General features: G+C 32.4%; 2 protein-coding genes across 2 annotated transcripts; one reads left to right on the top strand and one right to left on the bottom strand.

Annotated features, from left to right (window-relative positions):
* Positions 1–348: 348 nt before the first annotated feature.
* Positions 349–4,703, top strand: LOC106665184 (endocuticle structural glycoprotein SgAbd-9-like). Its single transcript, XM_014391430.2, has 4 exons — positions 349–439; positions 1,935–2,077; positions 4,229–4,436; positions 4,497–4,703. Exons 1-4 carry the CDS (start codon positions 422–424, stop codon positions 4,566–4,568), a joined length of 441 nt encoding a protein of 146 aa, XP_014246916.1. The 5' UTR covers positions 349–421; the 3' UTR covers positions 4,569–4,703.
* Positions 4,704–6,778: 2,075 nt separating this feature from the next.
* On the bottom strand, positions 6,779–15,158 carry LOC106665302 (ornithine aminotransferase, mitochondrial-like). Its single transcript, XM_014391629.2, has 6 exons — positions 14,914–15,158; positions 14,467–14,676; positions 14,233–14,411; positions 13,918–14,178; positions 11,612–11,873; positions 6,779–7,068 (listed from the first exon to the last, which is right to left on the bottom strand). The coding sequence occupies exons 1-6, from the start codon at positions 14,975–14,977 to the stop codon at positions 6,857–6,859; spliced, it is 1,188 nt and encodes a 395-aa protein (XP_014247115.1). The 5' UTR covers positions 14,978–15,158; the 3' UTR covers positions 6,779–6,856.
* Positions 15,159–15,370: the final 212 nt, after the last annotated feature.

Raw genomic sequence — 15,370 nt, 5'->3', positions numbered from 1 at the left:
TTTTGTTTGCTAAAACTATAAACATATAAAAGATATATAAATTTTTATGCCTATAAAACACTATGTTGGTCGTAAAATCTTTCAGTTATTATATAGTTAAAAAGTTATAAAATCCAACTTGCTACAGCATACACATACACACGGACAGAACAAACGGAATGCAAAAAAGAATGGCACATGAACCACGATTGATAAGTGCCGAATGTTGCGAACATTACCGTACAATCACCGGCCAAGAAATGGGGTAAGAAGGATTGGAAGGATGAAAGAAGGAAGGATCCACCCCCAGAAGGTCCTGGTTTCCACCCTCGGACGTCCTTGACGGCTCCTTCCCCTACCGTTAAGCCGCCCGCCTATAAAAGAGAACTGGAGTATTCATCCAGCATCAGTCAAACCTAAGACAACAACAACAACCACAACAATGTACTTCTCATACAAGGTTTCTGGCTTTTATTCTTACATTTATTTATAAATTTTAAACTGTGCCGGATCTAGTGAGTGCCTTTGGTTATGCAACAACAAGTGTGTAATGTGCGAACAATCGGTTTTTATATTAAACTTTATTATCTTACAAGAAGAGCAATATTTATTATTAGTTAAACTTTTTGCATTTAGATAGATATATCGTTTAAATATTAAGTATATTCTACAATTTGATTTTTCTATTTGCGTTTAAATTTATCATTTCACATGGATTTACTAATACAATCTTACATTATTGCAATTTATAAAAAAGTTGGTTATATTTATTATTAAAGGTAGATCACAATAAACCTACCAATATTAACAAATATTATAAAAGCATCCACAAAAGTACAATTTCGGTAGTCAAGCTTCTGTAAAGAATTTATAATGTCTAAATTAATTATTGTTCAACTTTTAAAACAAAAATTAAGATTGTGTTAAACCTGTGCCAGAGTTTTTTATATTGATAGAATATTTATATTTATTATTTATAACAAAACGATTCAATTGTCTTTTTATTTTTTAAAACTAATGTAAGAACATTTATTCATGATCAAAGAAGATGTATGCTAATTTAAAATTAGTCTTTTGGTACATTTCAGTCTATTTTGTATTTTGCAGGAATTTATAAAATGTTACAGGTCATTATAGTTTTTCAGGTACCTTTCTTGTTCTTAAGTGTTTATTATGTCGATTTTTATATAATGAGTAACATGAAATAAAAAATAATAGTTTTGAAATAATGCTTAATATTACATCGTAAATTGCAAAAATTTTCCTTAAAGAAAAAAATCCAAATCGTTTTAAATTAATTTTTACATGAGCAGTAAATTTAACTTATATTTAATTCGTACGCTTAGAGTGATATCCTTTTTGGCTCAGAATACGTTTTATGTTATTGTGCAAAACTATACGTTATGCAATGCTTATTAAAATTAGGAGATATATGGAATTCATATTTTTATATCTGCTCATACATTTAAAAAGTAATAATATAAGAGATTGTTACAGACCTTTGTAGGTATGATTTGATAATTTATATATTATTTTTTATAAAAATTTATTAGATCTGTTTGATAAAGTCAATTTAAACTAAGTTTTGTAGAATATTTTATATTTTTTTGAAAAATATTTAGAAAAAGAATTTTAAACAAAGTTTTTGTAGGTAATTTCAAGTGGATATATGTATATATCTACCCAGTGAATACGTAAATTTTTTCTAGTCAAGGCAAAAACATTCTTTGATATGAGCAGTTTGATGAGGTTTTTGCAACTCCCTCACTGTAATATTCTTACTTGTTATATTTAGTATATTATAGATACATATTGATTTTACCTTATCCTCTATGGTTCCAGCCCAATCCATGTTCAAAGTGTAATATTTTCCTAGGAAATTTGTTTAATGTGGTTTTAAGCTTGATTAAAGTTCTATGTTTATAGCAACGAATAAGGATTATTTTTTATTTCAGGCTTTTCTCGCTGTCGCTTTGGTCGTGGTAGCCCATGGAGCTCCACAATTCGGTGGTGCCCCTTTCTACCCCGGAGCACACTCTTTCGTACCCATCGTAAGCCAGCACTACGTTCTCAACCCAGACCAATCCTACAACTTTGCGTAAGTTGGTGTATTGCAATTTTATTTTTAAAAAAAGTAAGTTTCTGATGTTCAACTCAAAATGTACAACTCTCTCCGTGATGAAAGTGGATCATTAAGAATGCCAAAATTACTAAAGTCATTCAGTGAGCCTCTTAGATTTTTTCTCTTAATTATTGCGGTTGTCTTAGCACACTACTGTTGATTAAAAAAAGCAGCAACTTTCCTCTTGACATTCCAATTTTACACAGTTCATTAAAAAAAATATTCTAAAAAATGTTTTAAGGATGATCTGATTTGAGTGTGCGAGCTAAGAACGAAAATCTTTGTGTTGCTTCAGCTCCTTCAAGCACAAAAGGGACATCGTTAGGACTTCTGGTCTCTAATGGTTAAATGGTTTTCTTTTTATTATTGTTGAGTGAATGGATATTTTGAAGAGAATAGAAGGATGAACCGCACCTTCATGGGTCATGTACACGAACATCTTCCGTTACGTTGAATTTTCATTGTTAGCTTTTACACAACTGGATGTACGACCTTCCAAGCGTTATTTTGCAATGCCCAATCCGTCATATTTTTCCCTTTCCGTCTCGTTAATCAAATCCAAATTGATAGGAATACCGTTGATACGTGATAATTATTTATGATAAATGAGGCAAAACGAGAGAAACGATGCCAATCTTATGTCTTACAATGTGCATTAGTCAAAAAACTTCATGTGTATACTCAGCTTAGTTTTAAACACGAAATGTTTAAGTTGTCGAGATGTCAAAACATTCATGATCAATTCCACGTCGACAAGACGAGATAGTTATAGCCAACTAAACCTGTTTTGGATTATTTCGTAAGATGGGCGTTCACGGACTTTCGTGATGTACCAGTTTGGCGCATCCTTTGCCGGGTAATCATTAGAAAATGCGTTAAAATAAACTGTATTCGTTTCAGAAAAAGATGAATATTTAATGCAGTAATATTAATGAAGAACATGAGAATCATGTCGAATTAATTTACATTAATATATATTTATATCACAAAAATGTAACATAGAAAACTACTTATTACACCGATATATGAATAATTTGATTTACACATTTTATATTTATGTGTAACTGTAAGGGTGAGTCAATTCAATAAATTTATTAATTCATGCTTTACTATCTACCATAGTATTAATATGCAAAAGTTTTTGTAAATAGTGATTTCATGTGATTTTGAGTAATGCATGTTCAAACATTTCTATTTTTGGAGATGTTCGCAATTTTCCATTATTATTAATCTTACATTATAAAATTGTTAACACATGTACAAAATTAATTCGTTATATATAAAAAAAAAAACAACGAATAATGATAGTGAACGTTGGATTTGGATAGTAATATTGGATATTGTCTTGCTTTTAGTTTATTTTGTGACTGGGGAGGAAGAAAATCGACGTTATGCATTATCAAAATTGAATAATTATTATTAGTAGGGGGCGGTAGCCGCAAGGTTTCGTCGTTGACACGGCGCTCATCACTGTAAGGTAAAGGTCCCGGGTTCGAATCCAGCGGCCCTGCATTCGAACCCGACATACTTACAAATGGGCTTTTTTTCAAAAACACCGGACCCTGAGCGTTTATATGGTCTCTGCTGTTGCGAACCCTCGTAATATATATAAAATATTAACATAACTTGTTAGAAATATAACGTACGCACCAAATGTATGGCACTATTTTTACTTAAAAGCATGTAAATAATGTCTTATATTTTACAAAATGAGGGATACAAAAGTTTTTCTTTTTATTAAAATTTGTGTCCCTTGATGTGCACATCATAAACCTTCGTTGTTGTTGGGCCATTCTTGAAATCTACCTGTAGATTACATACTTTAATGTTGTCTTAACATTAAACATTTATGAGCATGAAATATTTGTACTGAAGTAGTTAAATTATTATAACCGTTCATTTTACTTACACTTCCAATATTTAAACCTGTACTTTATTTGGCTTGAAATTTGATTCTTAGAACCATTAAGGTACTTAAAAAAATATAAATAAACTCGGATTGTAATAAAATTTTCACTAAATAGAAAAGAAACGTAGACGATTTGACGTCATTATTTTCTGTAATAAAATACTGTAGAATATTGTTTTTTATTAATATTGTGTATTTTATTTTTTTTTGCATGACAGTTATCGATCTGGAGACGGATCTGCCAGAGATGAAGTCGGGGCCCCTAGGGCGCCAGGACCTGAAGGACCCGCTGTCACCGTCCAAGGATCTTACTCTTACGCCTCTCCTGCAGGACCCGTCCAGGTCAGCTACGTCGCCGACGAAAACGGTTACCAGCCTTCTGGCCCGTCCGTCCACCCCGACATCGTCAAAGCTGTCGCTCAACAGGTAAGTTTCTCAATTTTGTCAAATTTGACCGACTTGAAATTAACTTTTGGCGATTGCCAGGTTGCCGAAGCCAGAGCTACCCCAGGAGGTGGTGCTTATTACAACCCAGGACCGGCGTACAGGCATTTCTAAGCCCAAAACTCAACCTGCTGGAGGTTACTATTCTAATTTTTAAGAATCGAACCGGTAATGTTGAAGCTACCATTTTTTTATACCAGTGATTTTTGTATACCTTTGATGTTGTCTAAATAGACATTTTATAAATAATTCCGATGTTTTTATTCTGACCTAATACCTAATCTAACAATTTTTATTACGTAAATGAAAATTTCGACCTAAAAACAAATCGAATAAAATGGAAGAAAATTCTGTCCATAAGATTAAAAAAGATCAACTACTAAAGAGTCAATAAGTCAACTTGTCCAAAAAGTAAAAACAAACACCGAAAACAAAACCATATTAAAAGAAAAATTGACTTCTATGATCGTCAAACTTTATATGTCATTTATGAAAATACATCGTAAAAAAAACCCGAAAAAAGATCAAAAACATAAAAAGATTATATGAGGCATGATGAGTTGGTAGGATAAAAAATACTTAAAAAATATACTACCCATCTTTTATTATTATAACGTTTTCATTTTTCCAATTTTTGTTAAAAATGTTTCAAATAATTTAACAATTTAATGGCAAAGATATTGAACATTAAAAATCTTACAGGCTACGACATCAAATAATGAAAAACCTTAAATCGGATTTTTCGTAAATTCCACAGATGCACTGGACAACAAAGATTTGCTAAATGAAGTTTTTACCAAGATGTCCAACAAAAATATTTAGGTTAATTTAAATGAAAAATTCTAAGTCAGCCAAAAGAAACTGGTCCCTTAGGCCATGCTCAACTGAAAAGATAATTAGTTATTTTTGCAAAGTTCAATTTTATTTTGAACATTACGATCATTAGATACAGAGACTTTCGAAATACATTGGAAAATTTTCTTGAATTAATGATATTTTATTAGTATAATTACTATAAATATCATTGATATTAACAATATATTTATCATTATGTGGAGATCGTGAGATGCGGTCTGGTGTGACATAGGTTTAGAAAAACATTTTCTTTATCGTGTCAACGTTTCGATCTTTTAATGAGATCTTCGGGGCCTGGGATTTATAAATATATGACATATACGCAATATATTTATCTATTACTTATAGATAAATCTAGATACTTATAGATTTGTTCATTATAATTTCTTTAAATTAGTTTTTTATCTTTTTAATTTTAATCAAATTCTTACCAACAAACTAAAGTGGTTTGGTATAATGTTAAAATAATCAATAAATCTGACATAAGACTAGCAATTTGAAACTGCAAATCGAAAAAAATCGTTTTTTCTAAATAACAACATGTCAATCATTCAAAACAGGTTCACGTTTAGATAAAATATCTTTTATTTAACATATTAAGCCTTTTCTGGTTTTCTATTTTTTTTTGGTCCTAAAAAGAATCTTGTATCTACAAGAAGGAAAGATACTTAAATTAAACCAGCAGTTTTCATTGATTTTTTAATAATTTACTACTTTACTATATTACAATTGCTAACATACAGGATCTAAAAATAATAAACGTAAACATGACCTTAATATCTTCAAAATTAATAATGAAACTGAAAAATTTTAAAATTGGTTTATGTAGACAAAGAATCGATGCAGGTCAGAGTTCAGGAATTTCTGATTTGGCAATTTTAAAGTCCACAGACATTGCTTATATCAAAAAAAAAAAAAAAAATTCATTCCTTCAGTCTTCATTATCTGCTAAACTTTGGATTTAATCTGCTTGCTGTTAACCAAGCATATAACCAAGTTTAACGGTTTAACGATAATTATGCTTAACTGCGTAGAATTGAAAGTAATTGCGCTTTATGTTATGCGATTTATGTTAGAAAATGATCAATATCAAGTTTTTGAAGAACCGGCAACAATATAACATTACTTTCATTTAGCAGATTGGCAATAGGTACGAAATGTTAAGACACTATCTTTTTTTGGTTCTAGGAATTTTGTTGATTTTAATTTATTCTTATCCGCTTTTATCGATCTGCGATATTCATTGGAGGTGAAAAAATTCCATTGAAAAAGACACGATTGAGACATGATAGCCCCTATTGTCTTTATAGTAGTTCTTTCATGAAAGAGAGAGTGAGAGAGAACGATAGAGAGAGGAAAACGCTGATTTTCATAACTTGTGATTTCTTTTTGTCTTTGACTCAAGGCTGTTTGTAAATGAGGTCAGAGATGAAGTGAAAAGACCTAATTAAGAAGAAAAAAGAGGCTGATCTTCTCAACGGCCAGTATATATTTGAACAAGGGACATTTTTTGCATTATATTATATATAGATATAATATTTTTAAGTTCAATCAAATTTAAATTTTCCTATGCAATGTTTCCGAGCGGTCCTTTCCAAAAGCCAGTCCAAAACGCCAGCCAGGACGATGACACCGGCTACGAGTTCTTCTTGGGATGTTGTCAACGGTGGAGTAATGAGTATGTAGTGATCGGAACACGGCCAGACAGAAACCCCTCTTTTTCTCATCTCGAGGCAAATTTCAGAAGCACTTCCGATTCCTAAAATTAAAAATTAAATTAAATGTCGCGTTAAAATTAAACGGATGATTTAGAATACAAGCTAAGTTTGGTTTACAAAAGCAAACTTATTTATTGTACCTAAAATACAACTTTTATACATGCAGAAAGGGTTTGTTGATTTGTATTAGATATACAAATAAAATATAATTAATTTATACACTTCCGATTCCTAAAAATAAAAATTAAATTAAATGTTGCGTTAAAATTCAACTGTTGATTTGGAATACAAGGTAAATTTGGTGTAAAAAAAACTTATTTATTGTACCTAAAATACAAGTTTTATACACGCAAAAAGGTTTGTTGACTTGAACTAGATACACAAATAAAATATAATTAATTTATAATTTTATTCGTTTTTATCTTCTTTTTCGAATCCATCCCCTCTAACCTTTCTTTCACGATCAACAAACTTTCCTTCCCCACGATTAAAAAGTTGGGGGTTACCTTCGACCAAAACCTAACCTGGAAACCACACATTTCCCAAATTTTCTGAGGATCTGTGGCATCCTTCATTCCAATCTGTCAATCCTGGCTCTAACTTCCACTTTTAAATTCCTCTCTCATCCCTCATCGATCTCCTCTTGGACTGGACTGCTGTGTCGCTTATATTGGACTTTCAGAGGAAAAGATAAGCGTCTGAAAAGACTGATGAATTTTTGTGTAAGATTTACTTTCGGCACTTCCTGAATGTCCAGAGTACTGTATTCAAACCTATCCTGGCTTTATCCTTCCTTCCATAGTAAGTAAATTCTAGGCTCCTTTTTTTACAAATCCATGAACTCTCGTCAATCTCATTATATTTTACAGCCACTTCAATTCAAATATTCTATCTGCTCCCGAAACACCCGCTCGTTTCCCAATGACCTATTATCTCCCTAGTCATAAAACCTCCACATTTGAGCGGACTTTCCTAGCTCGAGCCAAAAAGTCTGGAATTATCTTCTTTTGCCAATCCGCTACGCCGCATCTCTTACCTCTTTTAAATCCCTCGCATCTCCCTCCAAACAGAGACAAAATAGTCCGACAATTAATTAGGTCGTTTTGCTACATAAGGAAGTTATTTATTATCTTTTTTCTTAACTTTCAACGTCACAATTTGCGATTATGTTCGCAATTCTTTTATTATTATGATTATTTCTCTAAATTGTTAATGTTAATACTATTATTTCCATCTTTTATATATGTATTGTATTAGGTGATTTATTTCAACTTATTGCACTACAGGGTAACGAAAAGTCTATCTTAATCCAAGTGGCAGATTTGTAAAAAGTTCTGTGACCTTATTGTTATTCTTAGGAGACCGTTTGTCCCAGAATAAAGAATAAGGTTTTTTTTCTTTGGCTATAAGGTTTAATTTTTCTGTGTTCTACGCCTTAGCTGGGTTTTTAGAAATTTTTGATTGTATGGCGTTTTTAAAATAGAATTTGTTGTAGAAAACCCCAAGCTTTTGGTATTACAGTGCCCAAATATTCACACAAAATGTTTTATATATACAAAACATTAAAGTTTAAAAATCATTTTCACAAAATTCATTGACAGACATAAAATCCTGCGATACTAACATATTAAGAAACAATTTTTTAAACGTATTAAAAGTAAAGGACTTGACCATTTAAAAAANACGCCGCATCTCTTACCTCTTTTAAATCCCTCGCATCTCCCTCCAAACAGAGACAAAATAGTCCGACAATTAATTAGGTCGTTTTGCTACATAAGGAAGTTATTTATTATCTTTTTTCTTAACTTTCAACGTCACAATTTGCGATTATGTTCGCAATTCTTTTATTATTATGATTATTTCTCTAAATTGTTAATGTTAATACTATTATTTCCATCTTTTATATATGTATTGTATTAGGTGATTTATTTCAACTTATTGCACTACAGGGTAACGAAAAGTCTATCTTAATCCAAGTGGCAGATTTGTAAAAAGTTCTGTGACCTTATTGTTATTCTTAGGAGACCGTTTGTCCCAGAATAAAGAATAAGGTTTTTTTTCTTTGGCTATAAGGTTTAATTTTTCTGTGTTCTACGCCTTAGCTGGGTTTTTAGAAATTTTTGATTGTATGGCGTTTTTAAAATAGAATTTGTTGTAGAAAACCCCAAGCTTTTGGTATTACAGTGCCCAAATATTCACACAAAATGTTTTGTATATACAAAACATTAAAGTTTAAAAATCATTTTCACAAAATTCATTGACAGACATAAAATCCTGCGATACTAACATATTAAGAAACAATTTTTTAAACGTATTAAAAGTAAAGGACTTGACCATTTAAAAAACGTAATTTAAATAAAATACTTATTTTGTTCTATAAAAATTAATAATAAATACAAAAGGTAATACAGAATACAGCCATTTAAAAGTCCGTTGTTATCCTTGATCCATTCTAACATTTGACAGCGTTCACATATTTACCATATCTCTTCCTTTGCTTTGCCAATGAGTAGGTATATACTGCATCAATGAAAGTGAGACGGTCTTGGATTCAATAAAACAAGACCTATAAACTAGACGAAGAGAAAAACCCACACTACAACCAATGAGGAAGATGTGTCGGAAGGGAATCAACACCGTCCTGGACAAGGAAATAGCATGGACATGTCGTCGGAAAAGAAATCAACACTGTTCCTTATAAGGAGGCAGTATAGATTTGGCGTCATTCCTGTCGCAGAGTAGCCACTCACAAGGCATTTTAATTTCTAATATATTTTAATTCAATTGAAAAGTTTAAAATTTTATTACTTATATTGTTACTTAATTTAATTCAATTTTTCGCCTATCTTCAAAAACTTACATTTCCCTATCTTAATAGCGGTTAATTTGGTTGTATCCTCATAAAATAGGCAATTAATAATATAATATTGGATTGTAATTTTAACCCTTCTCTGAAAGTCTGATTCTTTCTTGATGATAAAATACTTAGTCTTATTAACAACACTTATTACGAATACATGATGTAACAAAATCTATGTGACAAAATATTTAATTTTGCCGAATACATTTTATTGGGGTAGTATAACTACAAAGTAGAAATGTGTATTCATTTTAATACAAACATTCGTAGAATGTAAGTATTTTAACGTTTATGAAAAGTATTTTGTTAATTATAAGTTCTATGTGTTCCTGCTGAAATAACATCCAGATTTGAAAGGGCTGTGTTCTACGCCTTAGCTGTGTTTTTAGAAATTTTTGATTGTATGGCGTTTTTAGAATAGAATTTGTTGTAGAAAACCCCAAGCTTTTGTTTGGGGGCTGTTGTTTGCTATTAAGTTAAATTATTTTAATATTACTGTGAAATTTTGTATGCTGAACGGATGGAATCTAATTTCTATCCATAACAACGATTCTGTCGTTTTTCAACTACTTGTCGACTTAAATTGGATTTTTTGGGATGATGATTTTTCAAACTTGTCAAATTTTTTATTTCGTTATTCCCATCTCAAATTCATTCTGATTGACGACTGTAATGTAAGAATCGTCTCAGCGCAAGTTTTTCCCGATGATTTGATGATAAATAATTCAAAATGTAATTTGTCCAAGAAATCAAAAGAGTTTTGAACTAATTAAGGAAATCTATTATGAATAATACTTTTTTGTCTGGTTTTGAATTAATTTATTTTCTTTACGTATTCTTAAAAGTGTTCTACCTTTTAGTTTTCAATTGTATATTTCATTCTTATATTTTTGTTGGTGTAGTGATGTAGCTTTGAATTTCCGCCAGACCATGCTGTATACTGTTAATTTAGTTTGTTTTGTATACATTTCTTTCTGTTGTTAAATAAACTACAAAGTATGTAATTATTATTTTGGAGTCAATTAATTTTATAAATTGTACCGTTTATTTAAAAAAAAATATTTTAAAAAATCAATAATTTTATATATGACAGTTTAACTCACATTTCAAATATCACAGATTCGCCCACAATCAACAATATTTTCTATAATCTTCAAATAACCATCACAAGAAGAATTCCTTTGTTAGAATTTTTAGGTCAGCATAAATTTAATAATAAAAAAAATAANAACTTCCCATCCCAACCCCATCTTTTGAATTTTCTCTCCTTTTTGCCATTTTTCAAATGTCGTGTAATCTATTTGATTCTCGGCGACAAATTAAATAGCCACGGAGAGCTTTCAGTGCAGATATACTTTATTTAACTTACTAAATTCACTAGTTTTCGTGGTCCGCTCGACCAATTAATATTTTTCAATTAATTAAGGTTTTTATTTGAGATAAAATGTCACGAGCAGGATTCGAACCCACGACCTTCGCCTGGATACGCCGCCACTCTACCACTTGTGCTATCGTGAAATTCAAAACGTGGGGTTGAGATGGGAAGTTAGTGGCCGAGTGGATGGAAGTCACGATAGCTCAAGTGGTAGCTCCCGCTTTAGTTAATTGAAAGATCTTAATCTTAAATTTACACATAATCAATTAAAATTTACAAATTATACAAATAAAATTACAAATTATATAAATAAAAGATAAGATGATTGATTATCTGAAAAATCAGTTACCGCCATGGACCCTTATTGCCATTAATAGTCCTTTCCCAGTGACGCACGTCAGCTCCTCCGGTCCCAACGCCCATTGGATTGCCGTTTTAAGGCAGATCCCGTTCATTCTTGCAGCCTCTGCCAGGTCTTCCATTTCGTATCCTTTTATCACCTCAAGACCTACGGCAGCGGCGTGGTTCGACAGAGAAGAATCGGGCAACTTCAACACCGGCTTATCCTCCTTACCGCAGAACACCCTGTCTGAGAGCAACACGGCAGATGTCTGAAACACGAATGTGCTCAATTCTTATTCGGAAAGGTAGGAATTGGTTAGCATATAACATTGTTATATAGCTCAGGCGCCTCCAGTCATCTAGCCATGCCTATTTCGCTAGTTTTGTCGGTCAGAAGCGTTGGTCATTGCATCATACATGGATCTGATGATAATATATGATAAACGCACAGCCCATCCACTGAAGATGGGTGACAAGGTGAAAAGCGTCTTACACACCCGGCAAGACTAGTCAGACAGGATGTTAATATTTGGCATGCCATAGAATATAACAGTAAAACTAAAACAAACTAAATGTGAGGCGTCCTGGAAATTCTAGCAAAAAAGCCATTCAGCTTTAATCGTCGCAGATCATCCGTTTTTTCGTCATTGGTCGGCTATTCGCCTTAATTCCATTAGAATCTGTAAATAGGACATACCCTCCGAGCAATGCACAAATCAACCACTGAAGATGGCGGTGGCGAAAGGTCAGATTGGTTGTAAAATTCTTTTTCTTGATGTGCAGCTGGTTTAGAGTTAAGCCGACAAAACGTAGAAACTAACAAACTACAAATCACCTCATTGACCTCTAAACAAAATTTCACATTATTTTAGTATTTGTTTGTTTGTGATATTTACTTTTTATATATAATATACTTTTCCTAAAAACATTTTGAACGGCACATAATTGTTCCTACAAACAGTAGATAAACCCAAGCAGTTAAAAAAAAAAAAAAAAAAATAATAATAGAAGTTCATGGACTTAGCGATTATTAATATCACGTGGGAATTCCTCTGGGTATCAAAGGTGTAACAATGTTATCATAAGCCAGTAAACAATAGAATTACTCACTAACACTTTCTTTATGGTATATTTTATTTTCATATTTACAGTATTGTATGGATATTTTTGGGTATTAAAATGGGTGATAACATGTAATCATAATAACATAGATAGGGAAAACTTACCAGAAAAATGATTCTAAGTTAAACACTGCGTTATAAATGCTGTATATTATTTGATTTAGTTTCTTTCAGTACTTGGGTAGGTTTAGCAGTTATGAGATACAAAAAAAATTGAATCTGTCTTACAGTATTAAAAAAAAAAATACAGTGTACTATAAACAATATTTAGCGTAATCAAAATAGAAGTTATGTACAAACCTTAAAAATTTGGGCGCAATATGGTAACAAAATCAGTGAGTTGTACATAAGTTAACTTTAATTATATTAAAGGTGTATAGAAAGTAAAGTTAAAGTTAGTTGATTTGGGTTAGTTGATTTATAAAATGAATTTTTATGCGACTGATACGGCTTGTGATAGCAATTAGTAATAACAAAAATAACGAAAATGGAACAACATGCCGTCCTTAACGACTCTACTTAAATAATTATATTTGTACAACGACAGATATTCAAAAGAATCGGACAATTACACGTTTTCTGATCTTGTGAATTAAATGCTAAACAAACTACAAGTAAATCCATTGTATTTGGTAGAAACACCGGCAGAAATTTTTGCCTTCTTGTTTTTGCTGCTTGAATTTCAGAAAGAAACATATTATTTATTTAACATATTACTTTTAGGTGGGGGCAGTGAAATAAGTAAAAAATAGCCTTTTAAGCTTGCAATCAAAGCTGAAAAGCCTTTGTAAAAATAATAAATAATGAAATTATTTATAAAATCCCATGGAATTTTCCAAAAAAAAACCTGATAGCATTTTTTAAATTTTAATATTTTGGATGTTTTTAACTTTGTCTGCCATCTGTGGGCTGTGCGAGAAAATAAGAATCATCGTCTGGAGTGGACCCCCATCTTTCGATTTAGTGAGGTACTTTCACCTCAGATCTTTGGATGTAAGGTCATGTTAAATGTAATCTTAACGTGATTGTCTATTTTTTTGTTAATCAGATAACAAAATTGGTAATGTTAATATGCATGAAATGTGAAATATTTTACAGTACAGAGCATTAAACTGCACTTTGTTTAGTCATCGGTCATTAAAATGATTTCAAAAGGAGTTTTTTTATTGTATTGTACATATTGGTGACATACCGGATAAATACCTCCTCCGAGAGTGTCACCAATGACAACGATGTCCGGCCGGCAGGACTCAGCCATGAATGCCAAAGGATAGCCCGTCCTCCCGAAAGCGCTCGCGGATTCGTCCGTCACCCAGAGAATGTTGTGCTTGTCGCACACTCTTCTCACCTCGGTCAAGTACCTCGTGCCAGGAACTTGAAAACCCTTGTCTTCCGACCAGTGGATTGTGTTCATCATGAAAGCGACGGCGGAGTTGTTCGTCCATAGCTCGCCCTGAAAGAAGATCGGTTATTAGAATTGTCTGTATGATGTTATCCACGATTGCACCTCAAGGGCGGACAGGTTGTCAAATGGGAGGGCTTTCTTTTTCATAGGGCCCAGAGGGAATCGCTCGTGACTCCATGGAGAGCAGGGTGTAACAAGTGCGATTCCTTTTTCTTTATCTTTTCCTTCTCGTTCACCCCAGGAGGCGACTAATCGAATTGCCAATTCCTGCGCTTCCGACCCTGCAGGTAAAATAGACAGTAAACTGTCGTTATTCACAGTTATTTCTTAACCTACCAGTTTTTGTAAATATTATTTTCTCATAGCCGGTTATACGCGAGATGGCTTTTTGTAATTCGGCAACTGCGTTCGTCGGGACGTTTTTCGTTTTTCCGTTTATGAGGTTGATGATTCCTGGGTGATCCGCGCCAAGAACTAACCGTCCTCTGCACGCGGCCCAGTCTAACGTTCTTTTCCCTGCGAGTAAAGCCAGCACTACTTTGTTTTCTGTCCAACATAACAAATGTCTTATTTTTGAATAATTTAAAACTCCCAATGGTAAAACTGTGAATATACACGGACATATGAACCACAAAGAAACCTTCTTACATCTATATACTTTTGACTAGGTAATAATTTACTTCGCTATTTAGTGGAAAAAACTTCCCACTCAGCTGGGACCAAGGTAGAAAATTATAATAAAAACTGATGTTGAAATAAATACCGTCATATTAGAATTTTCACCTCCAGATGCGGATGTACTTGCTGCAGCGTTCAGTGGTAGTGGAAGCTTGGAAAACAATTTCATATCCCAGGGCTTGACCAATGATTTTGAGCCATGTTTCTTAATCTTTGTTCCTTTTGCTAGTGCAGAATTGAAAGCTTGAACAAAAATAGCGTGAAAGCAAACATATGATCGTTCCCTCGCAAAAATAAACTCAACGCAATGCTGGATATTTTACTGCCGCCATGGAGTACAGTTGAAATGAAATGTGACATGCCCCTCCAGCCAATTCTATGGGGTGATAAATTGCGGAAGGTCAAGGTGTGTTCTCGAAGTACCCAATTGCGAAATTGCTCACTTGCAACATTTTATTTGTGCAATGATTTCTTTCATTTGTCTGTAAAATAACTTTTTTAAGGGTGAACATTTAAAACATGTACAAAAATATTAGCATTGATTTTAGATTCACTAGTTTTC

The sequence above is a fragment of the Cimex lectularius genome, unplaced genomic scaffold (genome assembly GCF_000648675.2).
Source record: "Cimex lectularius strain Harlan isolate CLEC.00 unplaced genomic scaffold, Clec_2.1 scaffold218, whole genome shotgun sequence".
Lineage (NCBI taxonomy): Eukaryota > Metazoa > Arthropoda > Insecta > Hemiptera > Cimicidae > Cimex > Cimex lectularius.
Note: the sequence above shows the minus strand (reverse complement) of the source record. Positions and strands in the feature narration are given on the sequence as shown.